This window comes from Erinaceus europaeus, chromosome 2 (genome assembly GCF_950295315.1).
Source record: "Erinaceus europaeus chromosome 2, mEriEur2.1, whole genome shotgun sequence".
Lineage (NCBI taxonomy): Eukaryota > Metazoa > Chordata > Mammalia > Eulipotyphla > Erinaceidae > Erinaceus > Erinaceus europaeus.
The window spans coordinates 2,925,248-2,939,084 of record NC_080163.1 but is presented as its reverse complement, the minus strand read 5'-3'; the positions used below and the strand labels follow the sequence as shown (position 1 = coordinate 2,939,084).

General features: G+C 52.5%; 1 protein-coding gene across 1 annotated transcript; it reads left to right on the top strand.

The window, feature by feature from the left end:
• Positions 1-264: 264 nt before the first annotated feature.
• KDELR1 (KDEL endoplasmic reticulum protein retention receptor 1) lies at positions 265-13,306 on the top strand. Its single transcript, XM_007536234.3, has 5 exons — positions 265-563; positions 1,306-1,406; positions 1,877-2,035; positions 8,030-8,282; positions 12,550-13,306. Exons 1-5 carry the CDS (start codon positions 473-475, stop codon positions 12,582-12,584), a joined length of 639 nt encoding a protein of 212 aa, XP_007536296.1. The 5' UTR covers positions 265-472; the 3' UTR covers positions 12,585-13,306.
• The last annotated feature ends 531 nt before the right edge of the window (positions 13,307-13,837 follow it).

Here is a 13,837-nt window from a genome sequence, read left to right as displayed (position 1 = left end):
CCTGTCTGGGACCAGCGTCCAGACCGCTGTCAAGTGCAAGAGGCTGGACGTCTGGCCTGAGGCCCTGATAGAGGCCTAGAATATCTGGGACAGCACGTTCAGGATTGGGGAGTTTCATGTCCCAGGGACCCCGCAAATTCCTAGGAGGCGACCTTGGCGGGGCGCTTGGGGCGCCGACGCTGCGTGCCAGAATATGACCGGCTGGGGGCGCGCGCGAGCCCGGGCTCCTCCCTGGGGGCGGGGCCTCGGCGGGCCCCGCCCCCGCCGCCCGCCTCCTTCTTTCCCAGCTTAGGCTCGGCCACCAGCTCCGGCCTCGGCTCCCCCTCCCGGCGCCCCCTCCCCGCAGCGGAGCCCACCCGCAGACCCCTGAGCAGCCCCCCAGCCCCGCCGCCCGGCCCGCGCTGCAGCCCCGAGGGGCAGCCCCCCGCCAACCTGCCTCCCTGCAGCCCAGCCCTGCCAGAGCCCCCCAACCATGAATCTCTTCCGATTCCTCGGAGACCTCTCCCACCTCCTAGCCATCATCTTGCTTCTGCTCAAAATCTGGAAGTCCCGCTCGTGTGCCGGTGAGACGCCCAGCGGGGGCGGGAGGAAGGGGGTGTATGTGTGTGTGTGGGGGGACAGCGCGAGGGACACCTCCAAGTCCAGGAAGCCTTTGGAAAGCACTAAGGGGACAGGTCCCTCCCCGTCCCCCCACTACTCCCGGGGATCCCCAGGCCACAGCCGCGCCACCCGGAGGGTCAGCTCCGCTCTGCAGACCGGGGTGCATATACACTTGGGGGGCCTGGGGGCCCCGCTCCGGACCCTCGGCGGCGCGTCCCCAGCTCCTGGCAGGGTGGCCGCGGGGTTCCGGGTCTGGGAACCGGGAGCCGTGGCAGCAGGGAGGTGGCCAGGAGTTGGTGACGTGGACAGAGGCGGTCGGCAAAGCAGTTGGAGAGACTTGACTGGCTATTTTGGGGGGGAAGGGGGAAGTGATGAGGGCGAATGGGGGTTCTCCCCAGGCCCCACGACGGGTCGGGACAGCGGGAGGACCCCGAGGGGCCTGGGGGGCAGCAGTGAGGCCTAGCTTGGGACAGAGCCTCGGGCTGGAGTAGCTTCCGGGCCGGCCTGCCCCCTGGCTGCGGGCCGTGGGAAAGGGCCCTGCGCCGGCTGCGAGGCCTCCGGGGACAGCTGCGCCCCAGAGCCGCCTCCCACCCGCGCCCCGGTGCTGGGGGCTCGGTTACTCTGCAGGCGGTCGGTCCGGCTGCGCTGCCACCCCTCTCTCTCTCTCTCTCTCTCTCTCTCTCTCTCTCTTTCCTGGGGCCACAGGGATTTCGGGAAAGAGCCAGGTCCTGTTCGCCGTGGTGTTCACTGCCCGCTATCTGGACCTCTTCACCAACTACATCTCCCTCTACAACACGTGCATGAAGGTAAAACATGGCCACACACAGCCCTGCCTGGGGGGAGAGGGGCAGGGAGGGGGATGTGGGTCCACATCTCCCAGGTCTGAGGGAGGAGGGGCCAGGGGACCCCCGGGTGTGAGGGGGAGGGGCCGGGGACCCCTGGGTGTGAGGGAGGAGGGGCTGGGGGACCCTTGGGTGTGAGGGGGAGGGGCCGGGGGACCCCCGGGTGTGAGGGAGAGGGGCTGGGGGACCCCCGGGTGTGAGGGGGAGGGGCTGGGGGACCCCCGGGTGTGGGGGAGGAGGGTCTCGGGATCCCTGGGTGTGAGGGAGGAGAGCTGAGGACCCCTGGATCAGAGGTAGGAGGTGCTGGGGGGACTCCTGGATCTGAAGGGGACCCCGGGGTGTGAGGGAGTAGGGACCTGGACCCCTAGATCTTATTTAGGGGTGTCCTCTCTGTGCCACTATCTGAAGCACCCCTCTTCTCACCCCTCGGACAGGTGGTCTACATTGCCTGCTCGTTCACCACGGTGTGGATGATCTACAGCAAGTTCAAAGCCACTTACGATGGGAATCATGACACGTTCCGGGTGGAGTTCCTGGTCGCGCCCACAGCCATCCTGGCGTTCCTGGTCAACCACGACTTCACTCCACTGGAGGTAGGCACCCGCCAGGATCCCCGAGGTGGTGGTGACACAGGCTATGGATCCCCCTTGAGGAACCTGTCTGCAGGGTTTGCTGGGACTCTGTGGAGTCACCCAGAGTCACCCCAACAATGCTAACATCAGCTCCTTCCTTTTCACAGCCACCCCCTTTTACAGAAGGGGAAACTGAGGCTCAGGGCGTCTAAATACTTCATCTAAGGTCATCAGTCTGGTAATCATCTGCTCAGGCATCTGAGGGATTCTGACACCAGGCTACTTGGACCTGATTCCCAGATCTCTGTGCCTCAGTTTCCTTATCTGCCAAGTGGGGATGATCACTTCCTACAGGGTGGGGTGGGGAGGGGAGGGGGGTTACTGTTTACTGTTGGCTAAGTTCCGGAGACATGCTGTGTCAGGATTTTTCTTTTCCTTTTGTTGTTGTCTCTGGGCCTTCACCACTCTGGGCTGCTTTTTTTTCTTTTTTTAATTATTAGATTGAGAAAGGCAGAAATCAAGAGGCAAGGGAGAGACCAGGAGGGAGAGATAAAGAGATCTCTGCAGCACTGCTTCACCACTCATGAAGCTTCTCTTCTGAAAGTGGGGGCTGGGGGCTTGAACCCAGGTCCTTGCACATGGTAACGTGTGCTCTGCCAGGTGAGCCGCCGCCCGGCCCCTGCACTGACTCTTCTAGATAGAGACTGAGAGAGGGAGAGACACCACAGCCCTGAAGCTTCCTCCACGTGTTCTGGAGGCAGGGCTCGAACCCAGGTCACATCACACATGGCAGAGTAGGTGCACCGTTCAGGGGAGCTATCTTGCTGGCCCGTGGGCATTTGTATCATCCCTTGATGTTTGTTGTCATGCTTTTTCGAGGCACTTTGGTTGGGCTGTCAGCTCCTGGCACCTGGCAGGGATCCCGAAGTCAGAGCTACCTTTGCTTCCTCAGGGCCTCTTCTTCCTTGGAGGAAATGGCCCTGGGAGAGCAGGGAAGGCAGGGGACACGGTAGGCTGTGTTTCCAACCAAAGCCACTTGACAGTTGTGGCTCACAGCTTCATCATATTCACATCAGTGGGTTGATTTACATAATGAGAGAGAGAACCCAAGCATCACTCTGGTACATGTAGTGCCAGGTATCAAACTCAGGACCTCATGCCTGCAAGTCCAGTGCTCAACTGCTGTGCCACCTCCCTGACTGCTTTTTTTTTTTTTTTTTTTTAATTTCACTTAATTTTTTAAAACCAGAGTTGGGGAATCAACCTGGGACCTTTGGTACCTCAGGCATGAAAGTCTTTTTGCCCAACCCAACTCACCTGACTGCCTTCCTTCCTTCCTTCCTTCCTTCCTTCCTTCCTTCCTTCCTTCCTTCCTTCCTTCTTTTCTTCTTTTTTCCTTTTTAAAAGATTTCTTTATGTATTTATGTAGTCTTTTCCAGGACCTCACTGCTCTAGGCTGACTTTTTCAGGTACAGAGAGGCAGAGTGGCGACTGGTTCCCAGGTGATGGTACAGTAACCAGAGCATCAGACTTCAAAGCATGGGGTCAGAGTGGGCATCTGTGGTTAGTTTTTGGTTTTGTTTTGCTTAGATTCATTTATGTGGAGCTGCTGAGACAGGTCACTTGGACTGGGCGGTGCTTTGCCATGTGCATGACCCAGGTTTGAGCCTGACCGCCACGTCACTGAAGGAAGCTTTGGTCTTGTGGTCTCTTTCTCTCTCTGTGCCTCTCTGCCGCTATCTAAATATACATATGCTGGGCAGACACAGTGGTTCTGCAAAAGACTCTCATTCCTGAGGCTCTAAGGATCCAGGCTCAGTCCCCAGCACCACCATCAGCCAGAGCTGAGCAGAGTCTGTGCCTTTCTCTGAATCTGTCTCACATTAAAATAAACTAAATTTAAATATGATATATGTATATCATTCAATAGATATTTGTTCATGAGAAAGGAGAGATTAAGAACCATAGCATCAGGAGTCAGGCAGTAGCGCAGTGGGTTAAGCGCAGGTGACACAAAGCACAAGGACCGGCATAAGGATCCCGCTTCGAGCCCCCGGCTCCCCACCTGCAGGGGAGTCACTTCACAGGTGGTGAGGCAGGTCTGCGGGTGTCTGTTTTTCTCTCCCCCTCTCTGTCTTCCCTTCTCTCTCGATTGCTTTCTGTCCTATCCAACAATGACATCAATAACAATAAATACAACAACAACAAAAACAAGGGCAATAAAAGGGAATAAATAAATAATAATAATAAAAGAACCATAGCATCACTTGGGCATGTGGAACGCTGGGGATTGAACTTAGGACCTCCTTGCAGGAAGGAGAACCCAGAGATTTTATCCACTGTGCCACCCTCTGGGTTCCAGGCAGCTGTGTTTACCCGCATTTCTCTTCCAGTCACTGAGCCCCCCCCCGGTCTCCGTGTGCTCACCCAGAGGGTGGGCAACCACCAGACGAAACTTGGAGGGTCACAGCAGAGCACCCTCACACTGGCCACTGTAAAGGCTAGAGAATTACGAGTGTTCTGTGTGAACTTCCCCAAATCACACCCACTGTGTGTGTGTGTGGGGGGGCGGGGGCAGGGAGCTACACCTGCAGCTGCTCTGCCCTCTGAGCCAGGTTCTGAAGTTTCTGGGTTTGCAGGTCCCAGGCCACCCCAGATGTGACTTTCGGGAGGCAGAGGATTGAAAAGGCTCTGCAGGTGTGTGCCACCCATCTCTCGGGCCTGCTTACCTGTGCTGGGGCTGGGGAGCGATGTATGGGCATTCACTCATTCATTTGCTCAGTGGCTCACTCCTTCATTTGCTCATTTATTTATTAATTCATTCACACATTCACTCCTTTGTTCAGTCAGTGGGTTTTTTTTTTTTATTTATTTTTTTTGGCCAGCAGGGTTATCGTTGGGGCTCAGTGCTTGCACCACGAATCCACCACTCCTGGTGGCCATTTTTCCTATTTATTATTATTTCTTTCTCTTTCTTTTTTTTTTTTTTCTATTCTATTTTATTTGATAGGACAGAGAGAAATTGAGAGGGGATGGGCCAGGTGGTGGCACACCTGGTTAAGTGCTCCTATTACAGTGCACAGGGATGCAGGGTTTGGGAAAGCTTCACAAGTGGTGATGTAGGGCTACAGGTGTCTCTCTGTCTCTTTCCCTCTCTGGCTCCCCCTCCCTTCTCAATTTCTATCTCTATCTAAATAAATAAATATTTAAAAAAAGAAAATAACTCCTAGAAGGCATAGCACAGTTAGATTTAAGTAAATTTTACATATTGAGATGCCAGGAGATGGCTCAGTGGGTAGAACTCAAACCTTGTGGCCCATAAGACCCTGTTTTATTTATTTATTTATTTATTTGCCTCCAGGGTTATTGCTGGGCTCAGTGCCTGCACCATGAATCCACTGTTCCTGGAGGCCATTTTTCCCCCTTTTGTTGCCCTTGTTGTGGTTATTATTGTTGTTGATGTCATTTGTTGTTGGCTAGGACAGAGATAAATGGAGAGAGGAGGGGAAGGCAGAGATGGGGAGAGAAAGACAGACACCTGCAGACCTGCTTCACCACCTGTGAAGTGACTCCCCTGCAGGTGGGGAGCTGGGGGCTCGAACCGGGATCCTTACGCTGGTCCTTGGGCTTTGCACCACGTGCTGCACCACCATCCAACACCCTCGTTTTATGTTGTTTTTTTTTAATTAGATAAAGACAGAAATTGAGAGGGACGGGGAAGATATAGAGGGAGAAAGAGGCAGACATTTGCAGCACTGCTTTGCCACTTGTGAAGCTTCTCCCTGCAGGTGGGAACTGCGGGCTTGAACCTGGGTCCTTGCTCATTGTAACGTGTGCTCAGCGAGGCGCACCATCACTTGGCCCCAAGTCCCTGGACTGAAGTTCTGCACCACATGGGAACACCACAGATGGCACTGAGGGAGCTCCAGGGGGCGTGGAGTGGTGGTGAGGTGGTTCTCCTCTTTGTCTCTCACCCCTCACCCCCCCACTCAAAAAACAAAAACAAAAACAAAAAACTGGGCCAGGAGACCACACAGCAGTGTTGTGCATGCAGCAGGCCCGGGTTATTCTCCGGCACTGCTTGAAAAATAAAACTACTGGGCATCGAGGGGATGATGACATAGTTTATTGGTGGAGCAAATGCCTTGCGTGCCTGAGGTTTGGGGTTCAATCCCTGGCACCTCATAAAAGATGGAACAGTGCTTTATTTCTTCTCTCTCTGTGTCTCTGTCTCTCTCTCTGCATAATTGAAGTAAGTAGGGTTCCAGAGGTGGCTCAGCAGAGGAGTTCATGCCCTCCATACATGAGACCCTGTGTTTGATCCCCATCCATGTGGGGCATCACACAGGTGGAACTCCATGGATGGTGGAACAGTGTTTTGGTGCTTCTCAAAATACAGAATAAAAATTGAATGTGTGTGTGTGTGTGTGTGTGTGTGTGTGTGTGTGTGTGTGTGTGTGTGAGAGAGAGAGAGAGAGAGAGAGAGATGATGCACTGGATTAAATGCACATAGTGAGAAGCTCAGGGACCGGCACAAGGATTCTAGTTCAAGCCCCTGGCTTCCCACATGCAGAGGGGTCGCTTCACAAACGATGGAGTAGGTCTGCAGGTACCTATCTTTCTCTCTCCCTCTCTATCCCCCCTTCTCTCTCAGTTTGTCTCTGTCCTATCCAACAACAACAACAGCAACAACAAAAAATGGGGGGAAAAAGTGGCTGCTAGGAGCAGTGGATTCACAGTGCAGGCACTGAGCCCCAGCAATCACTCCAGAGCAAAAAAAGAAAACAAAATTGAGTCAGGGAGGTGTCCTAGTAACACCCTGCGTGTGTGTGAAACCCTAGCTTAGTTCCCTGGCACAGCACTGCAAAGAAGGGATAATAAGTAAATGAAGTTTATAATGAGTCTGAGAACATAGCTCAGGGTGGTAGAGTTCAGACTGGGTGCCTGAGGTTCCCCAGTTAAGCCCCATCACTGCATGAACTAGTGATCTGGTCTCTCTCTCTCTCTCTCTCTCTCATAAAGCTTTCTCATATGAAATGAATAAAACATATCTCTAAAGCTAAATAAGGTTGGAAGTGGGAAGATAGCTCACCTGGTAAGGTGCACACTTTACCACACTCTAGGACTGGGGTTTCAGTCCCCAGCCGCCACATGGGAGCACCAAGCACAGGGAGTGGTGGATCAGTGCTGTATGATTTCTTCTCCTCTCTGTCTCTCACTCTCTCTGTGTCTCACCCTCGTAACTGGAAAAGAGAGAGAAGGAAGTTCACTAGGCGCAGTGGAAATCATGCAGGTCCAAAGTCCTAGTAACTAGGAACATGGCTAGAGTGCTAGGGAGACAGCCTTCTGGTTATGCAAAAAAAGACTTTGATGCCCGAGGCCCCAACATTTCCAGGTCAAGTCCCTCAGCACCTCCATAAGTGCTCTGGGGTAAAAAAAAAAAAAAAAAAAGGAGAGAAATAAAGACACACAGGGGGCCAGGTGGTGGCACACCTGGTTGAGCGTTCACATTACAGTGCACAAGGACCCAGGTTCAAGCCCCCTGGTTCCCACCTGCAGGGGGAAAGCTTCACGAGTGGTGAAGCAGGGCTGCCGGTGTCTCTCAGTCTCTTCCCCTCCTCTCCTACATTCTCTTTCTCTATCCAATAATAAATAAATAAAAATAAAATAAAACACACACAGGTAGACAGAGAGATAAGACACATTGTGTGCTGTTCTGACCAGGGCAGGAAAATCACCCCTTTTTAGAACACAGGACGCAGAAGCTGGGAGAATTCGGGTCTCAGGGCTGAGATTCTAACCTGATCCGCCTCTTGGAGAGCTGGCATCGCAGAGGCTCCCGAGCACTGCCTAGTCCCAGGGTTCCAATCCCACCTCTGCCACCTTTTGGCTGTGTGGTTTGGGGTGAGTCTCGAGCCCTCTCTGGGCCTAGGTCAGCTCTGCCCTGTGCCAAACATGTGTTCCGGGGGTCTCCCGCGAGGGCTGACAGCCGGGCCACTCTGCCCTGTGCCCCAGATCCTCTGGACCTTCTCCATCTACCTGGAGTCGGTGGCCATCCTGCCACAGCTGTTCATGGTGAGCAAGACGGGCGAGGCAGAGACCATCACCAGCCACTACCTGTTCGCGCTGGGGGTCTACCGCACCCTCTATCTCTTCAACTGGATCTGGCGCTACCACTTCGAGGGCTTCTTCGACCTTATAGCCATCGTGGCCGGCTTGGTCCAGACGGTCCTGTACTGCGACTTCTTCTACCTCTACATCACCAAAGGTAGCAGGTTTGGGGGTGAGGGTGTGGGGTGGGTCTTCCTCTCCTGGGGTTGGGGGGACCCCCAGGGATTCAAAGCTCCAGCCCCACACCCGGGTGATGGCCAGGTGGGCAGCCAGGGATGGGGGCCTCCCCACAGAGACCAGCGTCCTGTCCCCCAACTCCTGGGCATTTTTGTTGTGGGGAGAGGAGTTAGGAGAAAAGACAGGGGGAAACAGGGGTGGCCGCTGCTCTTCCCTCTTCTTAGATTGTCTCAATTCTTCTACCTGCCATGACATCCCAAGATCCCTATTTCTTAAAAAGATTTTCTTTTATTTGTTCATTTTTAATAAATGTTTAATATTTTATTTGCTAGAGACAGACAGAAATCAAGTGGGAAGGGGAAGAGAGAGAGAGAGAGAGATCTCGATTTGCAGGGGGGTCATTTCATAAGCGGTGAAGCAGGTCTGCAGGTGTCTATCTCTCCCTCCCCCCCAATTTCTATCTGTCCTATCAAAAAAAAAAAATGACCACCAGGAGCAGTGGGTTGGTAGTGTCGGCACCAAGCCCCAGCGATAACCCTGGAGGCTAAATAAATAATAAAATAAAATAAAACAGGGAGACACAGAGACACCTGCAGCCCTGCTTTACCACTTGCAAAGCTTCCCCCCTGCAGGTGGGGACTGAGGGCTTGAACCTGGGTCCTTACACATGGTTGGTAACATGTGTACTCAGCCAGGTATGCCACTGCCTGGCTCCCAAGATCCATCACTTTTCTTTTTTGCCTCCAGGGTTATTGCTGGGGCTTGGAGCCAGCACTACAAATCCACAGCTCCTGACAGCCATTTTCCCCATTGTATTGGATAAGACAGAGAGAAATTGAGAGAGGAGGGGGAGATAGAGAGGGAGAGAAAAAAAGACACCTGCAGACTTGCTTACTGCTTGTGAAGCGACCCCCATGCAGGTTGGGAGCTAGGGGCTGGAACCCAGGTCCTCTCACAGGTCCTTGCTCTTAGTACCATGTGCACTTCACCAGGTGTGCCCACCACCTGGCCCCCTTTTCCATCTCAAGCTCCTGAACAGTCCAGCATTCCCGTGTTCCCATGCCCACCGGTGCCAGATAAGGGAGGCTTCTCGCTGCTGACTGGTCTTGGCCCTTGACCACAGGGACTCAGGCTTGTACATTAGAGGCATTCATCCATCCATCCATCCACTCGTTCATTTGTTTATTCATTCATTCTTTTTTTTTTTAATTTTATTTTTATTACAATGGAGACAGAAATGGGCAAGAAAAGGGGAGAATGAGGGAGGAAGGGAGAGAGAGACAGACAGACAGACAGACAGAGAAACGGAGAGACCAACCTGCAGCACTGTTTCACCACTTCTGAAACTTCACCTCCTACTGGTGGGGACTGGAGGTTTGAACTCAGTTCCTTCCCACTGTAATGTGTGCGCTTTGCTGGTCGTGCTACCACCCAGTCTTATTTTTGTTTTGTTTTTGCCAGAGCCCCGCGCAGCTCTGGCTCATGGTGGTGCTGGGGATTGAGCCTGGGACCTCAGAGCCTCAGGCAGGAGAGGCATTTATTTATTTATTTATTTGTTTATTTATTTATTTATTTATTTATTTTTAGCACGGCCCTCTTTTATTTGCCTTCATGGTTATTACTGGGGCTCGGTGCTGGCAATACCAACCCACTGCTCCTGGTTAACATTTTTATTTTAATTGGATAGGACAGAGAAATGGAGAGAGGAGGAGAAGGTAGAGAAGGGGAGAGAAAGATAGACACCTGCAGACCTGCTTCACCACTTGTGAAGCGACCCCCCTGCAGGTGGGGAGCCGGGCGCTCGAACCAGGATCCTTGTGCAGGTCCTTGCACTTAGTACTATGTACACTTGACCTGGTGCACCACTGACGGCCCCCATGCCAGTCTTTTTGCATAACCATCATGCTTTCTCAGCCACCCGCCTCACTCATCGATTCACTCACTCATTCAACCAACACATTTTTCTGAGCACTTTCTCTGTTCCTGGTCAGTCGCTGGGCTCTGGGGATGCAGCAGTAGAAAAAAAGATTAGTAGAGTGAACAAATAGGGTGGAGACTGCAGATCGATCGCAAGGGGGCCAGGACAGAGAGCAGCCAGGGATGTTCTAGGAGCAGCCCTGGAGGAGAGAGGCTTGGGGGCGTGGGGGGAAGGCTGTCAGGGAGGTCTCCAGGGAGGGGTTATTTCAAGCAGAGACCTGAGCAGTCAGGAACCAGCCAGTGGGGAGGACAGGGGGCCAGCAAAGCCGACAACCCAGGTGATGGCAGGAAAGGACACTGACGTGAGAAGATCGCATGATAGTGATGCAGAAAAACTTTCAGGAGCTGGGTGGTGGGACACCTGGTTGAGTGCACACATTACAATATACAAGGACCTGGGTTCGAGCCCCCAGTCCCAAGCTTCCTGAGTAGTGAAGCAGGTCTGCAGGTGTCTCTCTGTCTTTCTCCCTTCTCCCTATCTCCTCCTTCCCTCTCAATTTCTGTCTCTATACAATAAATAAAGAACTGGGGCTGGCGATAGTTCAATGGTTTAAGCACACGTGGTGGCAAGTGCAAGGACCAGCGTTAAGGATCCCGGTTCGAGCCCCTGGCTCCCCACCTGCAGGTGGGTCAATTCACAGACAGTGAAGCAGGCCTGCAAGTGTCTATCTTTCTCTCCCTCTATCTGTCTTCCCCTCCTCTCTCAATTTCTCTCTGTCCTATCCAACAACAGCAATGACAACAATAATATCAAGGGCAACAAAATGGGAGAAAAAATAGACTCCAAGAGCAGTGGATTCATAGTGCAGGTGATAGATAACCCTGGAGGCAGGCACATACACACACACACATACACACAAAGGTAACAATTAAAAAGAGAGAGAATAGGAGAAGACCAACACTTAAAAGAAAAGAAAAAAAAAAAAAAACTTTCATGCCTGAGGCCTCAGGTTCAATCCCCAGAGTTACCATAAACCAGAGCTGAGCAGTGCCCTTGTAATAAAAAAAAATAAAATAAAATAAAAAAGGCGGGGGGAGGGGTGACGTGGTGGTGGTTGTGGCATACCTGGTTGTACATTTCCATGCACAAGGATCCAGGTTTAAGCCTCTGGCCCCACCTGAAGGGGGGAAGCTTCACAAGTAATAAAGTAGTGCAGAAGATGTCTTTCTATTTCTCTCCCTATTGTCCCCTTCCCTCCCAATTTCTCTGTCCTATGAAAAAGAGAGAAAGGAGAGTCGGGCGGTAGCGCAGCGGGTTAAGCGCACATGACGCAAAGCGTAAGGACCAGAGTAAGGATCCCGGTTCGAGCCCCCGGCTCCCCACCTACAGGGGAGTCATTTCACAAGCAGTGAAGCAGGTCTGCAGGTGTCTGTCTTTCTCTCCCCCTCTCTGTCTTCCCCTCCTCTCTCCATTTCTCTCTGTCCTGTCCAACAACAACAATAATAACTACAACAATAAAACAACAAGGGCACAAAAGGGAATAAGTAAACAAAAAAATTTAAAAAAAAAAAGAGAAAGAGAGAAAGGCAGGTGAGATAGCTTAATGGTTATGCAAACAGACTCTCTTGCTTGAGATTCCCAGGTTCAATTCCCACCCTACCACCACCACCCACCACGATAAGCCAGAGCTGAGCAGTGCTCTGGAGAGGGGGAAATAAGTGGCTGCTGGAAGTAGGAGATCCTCTGTGTAGCATGGAGTCCAGTGATGACCTTGGTGGGGGAAAAGGGGGGTAGGGGGCACACCCAGTTAAGCCCATATAGTACTTACTGCTTTGAAAGGATACCACACATGGACCCGAGTTTGAGCCCCTGTTCCCCACCTGCAGGGGAACAAACATTTCACAAATGGTGAAGCAGGTCTGCAGATGTCTATCTTTCTCTCCCTTTCTCTGTCCCCCAGTCCTGTCTGAATTTCTCTCTGTCCTGTCTAATTAAAAAAAAAAAAAAAAAGGAAAAAATGGTTTACAGAAGCAGTGGATTTCTAGTGCTGGCACAAAGCCCCAGTGGCTGAAGGCAAAAAAAAAAAAAAAGATTGTGTGTGTATGGGGGGCATCCATGTGTCATGGCTCAAACCTTAGGATGAAACCGGTCTCCCCCCTCCCTTATTCACCCCTTGATAACCCCGGCTGGACCCCCAGATTTGAGCTGAAGATCAGCAGCCTCCCCACCCTGGACTCCTCCCAGCTCTGATCCACAGACCTGATCTGGGTGTGGGGTCCCTGGGGTTTGGTGGGGACCCCCTGATAATGCCTGCCCCCTCTCTCCACAGTCCTCAAGGGGAAGAAGCTCAGCTTGCCGGCCTAACCCTGGTTCCCCGGAGCAGACAGAGGAAGGTGACTGGCTCCAGCCTTCCTGTCCAGGGGCGACTTTTTAAAAGACCCGGCCTCCCCCTTCACCCCACTCCCCCTCCTGCTGGTTTTGGGGGATAGTGGGGGACCCACATTTCTCGGGGAGCTCAGGACCTGGGCTTGTTTGTAGTTTTTTGCCTTTTAGAGAAGAAAAAGAAGAAAAAAAAAATCTTTCCACTGTTTAGTTTTTGATTCTGATGACACCCCTCTCTCTCTTCTACGCTGCCCCCATTTTTATAAACTTTCCCTAGTGGCCTGGGGTCGGGCGTCAAGCCCTGGCCCGCCCCTGAGCCCTGGGGCTCCTCTTTGCACCCTATACCCCCGAGTCAGCCCCACCAGTTGCCAAACAAACACTAAATCTGCCGGCCCCCCCCCCCCACACACACACACTGTGCCCCCACCCCCAGACTTTGGGGCTGGAGACAGGGAGGGGGAAGGGCACTCTTAAATTTTTTTCCCCTCAATAATTCTTTTCCCTCAGAGTTTGGGTTCTTTGATTCTTATCCTGGTATTTTTGGCAATTTGGGGGTGGGGGTGGGGATAGGGGTAGGGCATGGGAGGGGCCAACTTGGGGGGGGGGTCACCGCTATGCTACCACCATGTTTTTGTACAGAATTGATGGTTGATTTCTTTATTCTCTTGAAATAAACCGAGGAAGATGACACCTCTCTTTCGATACCCTCTCTCTCTCTCTCTGGTGTTTGTGAGGGTCCCCTAGCCCCCAGGTGTGTGTGGGGTGGTGTGTGGGGGGTCATCTCTCCCTGATCCTATTTTATCTCGCCTCCTGTTCAAATCAGACATCTGGAAAGAGTGAAATAAGGCTTCCCTCAGCTGCACCCCAATTCCCTGTGCCCCAGTGCAGAAGTGCTTTTGGAGAAAAAAGAGATCTTGAGGGACAGAGAGAGTTCAACCAGTGGAGTGTGGGCCTTGCCATGTCTGGGTTCACCATCCCCACCGCCGCCACACAGGAGACCATGGACAGCACCAGAGGAGCTGGGGTAGCAGTACCGAGGCTTCTCTTTCTAAAAAAGAAAAAGTAGTAGCAAATTGGGACAGGGAGGTTGCTCAGGCATAAGACTCTGGGTTCATTTGCTGGTGCTGCATTAAAAAAATAATAATAACAATAATACATTTCTTGGTTGACTGGGGTGAAAACTTCACTGGCAGAACACGGGACTTGTCTGCCTGGGGCTTCCTAGTTTGAGTCCG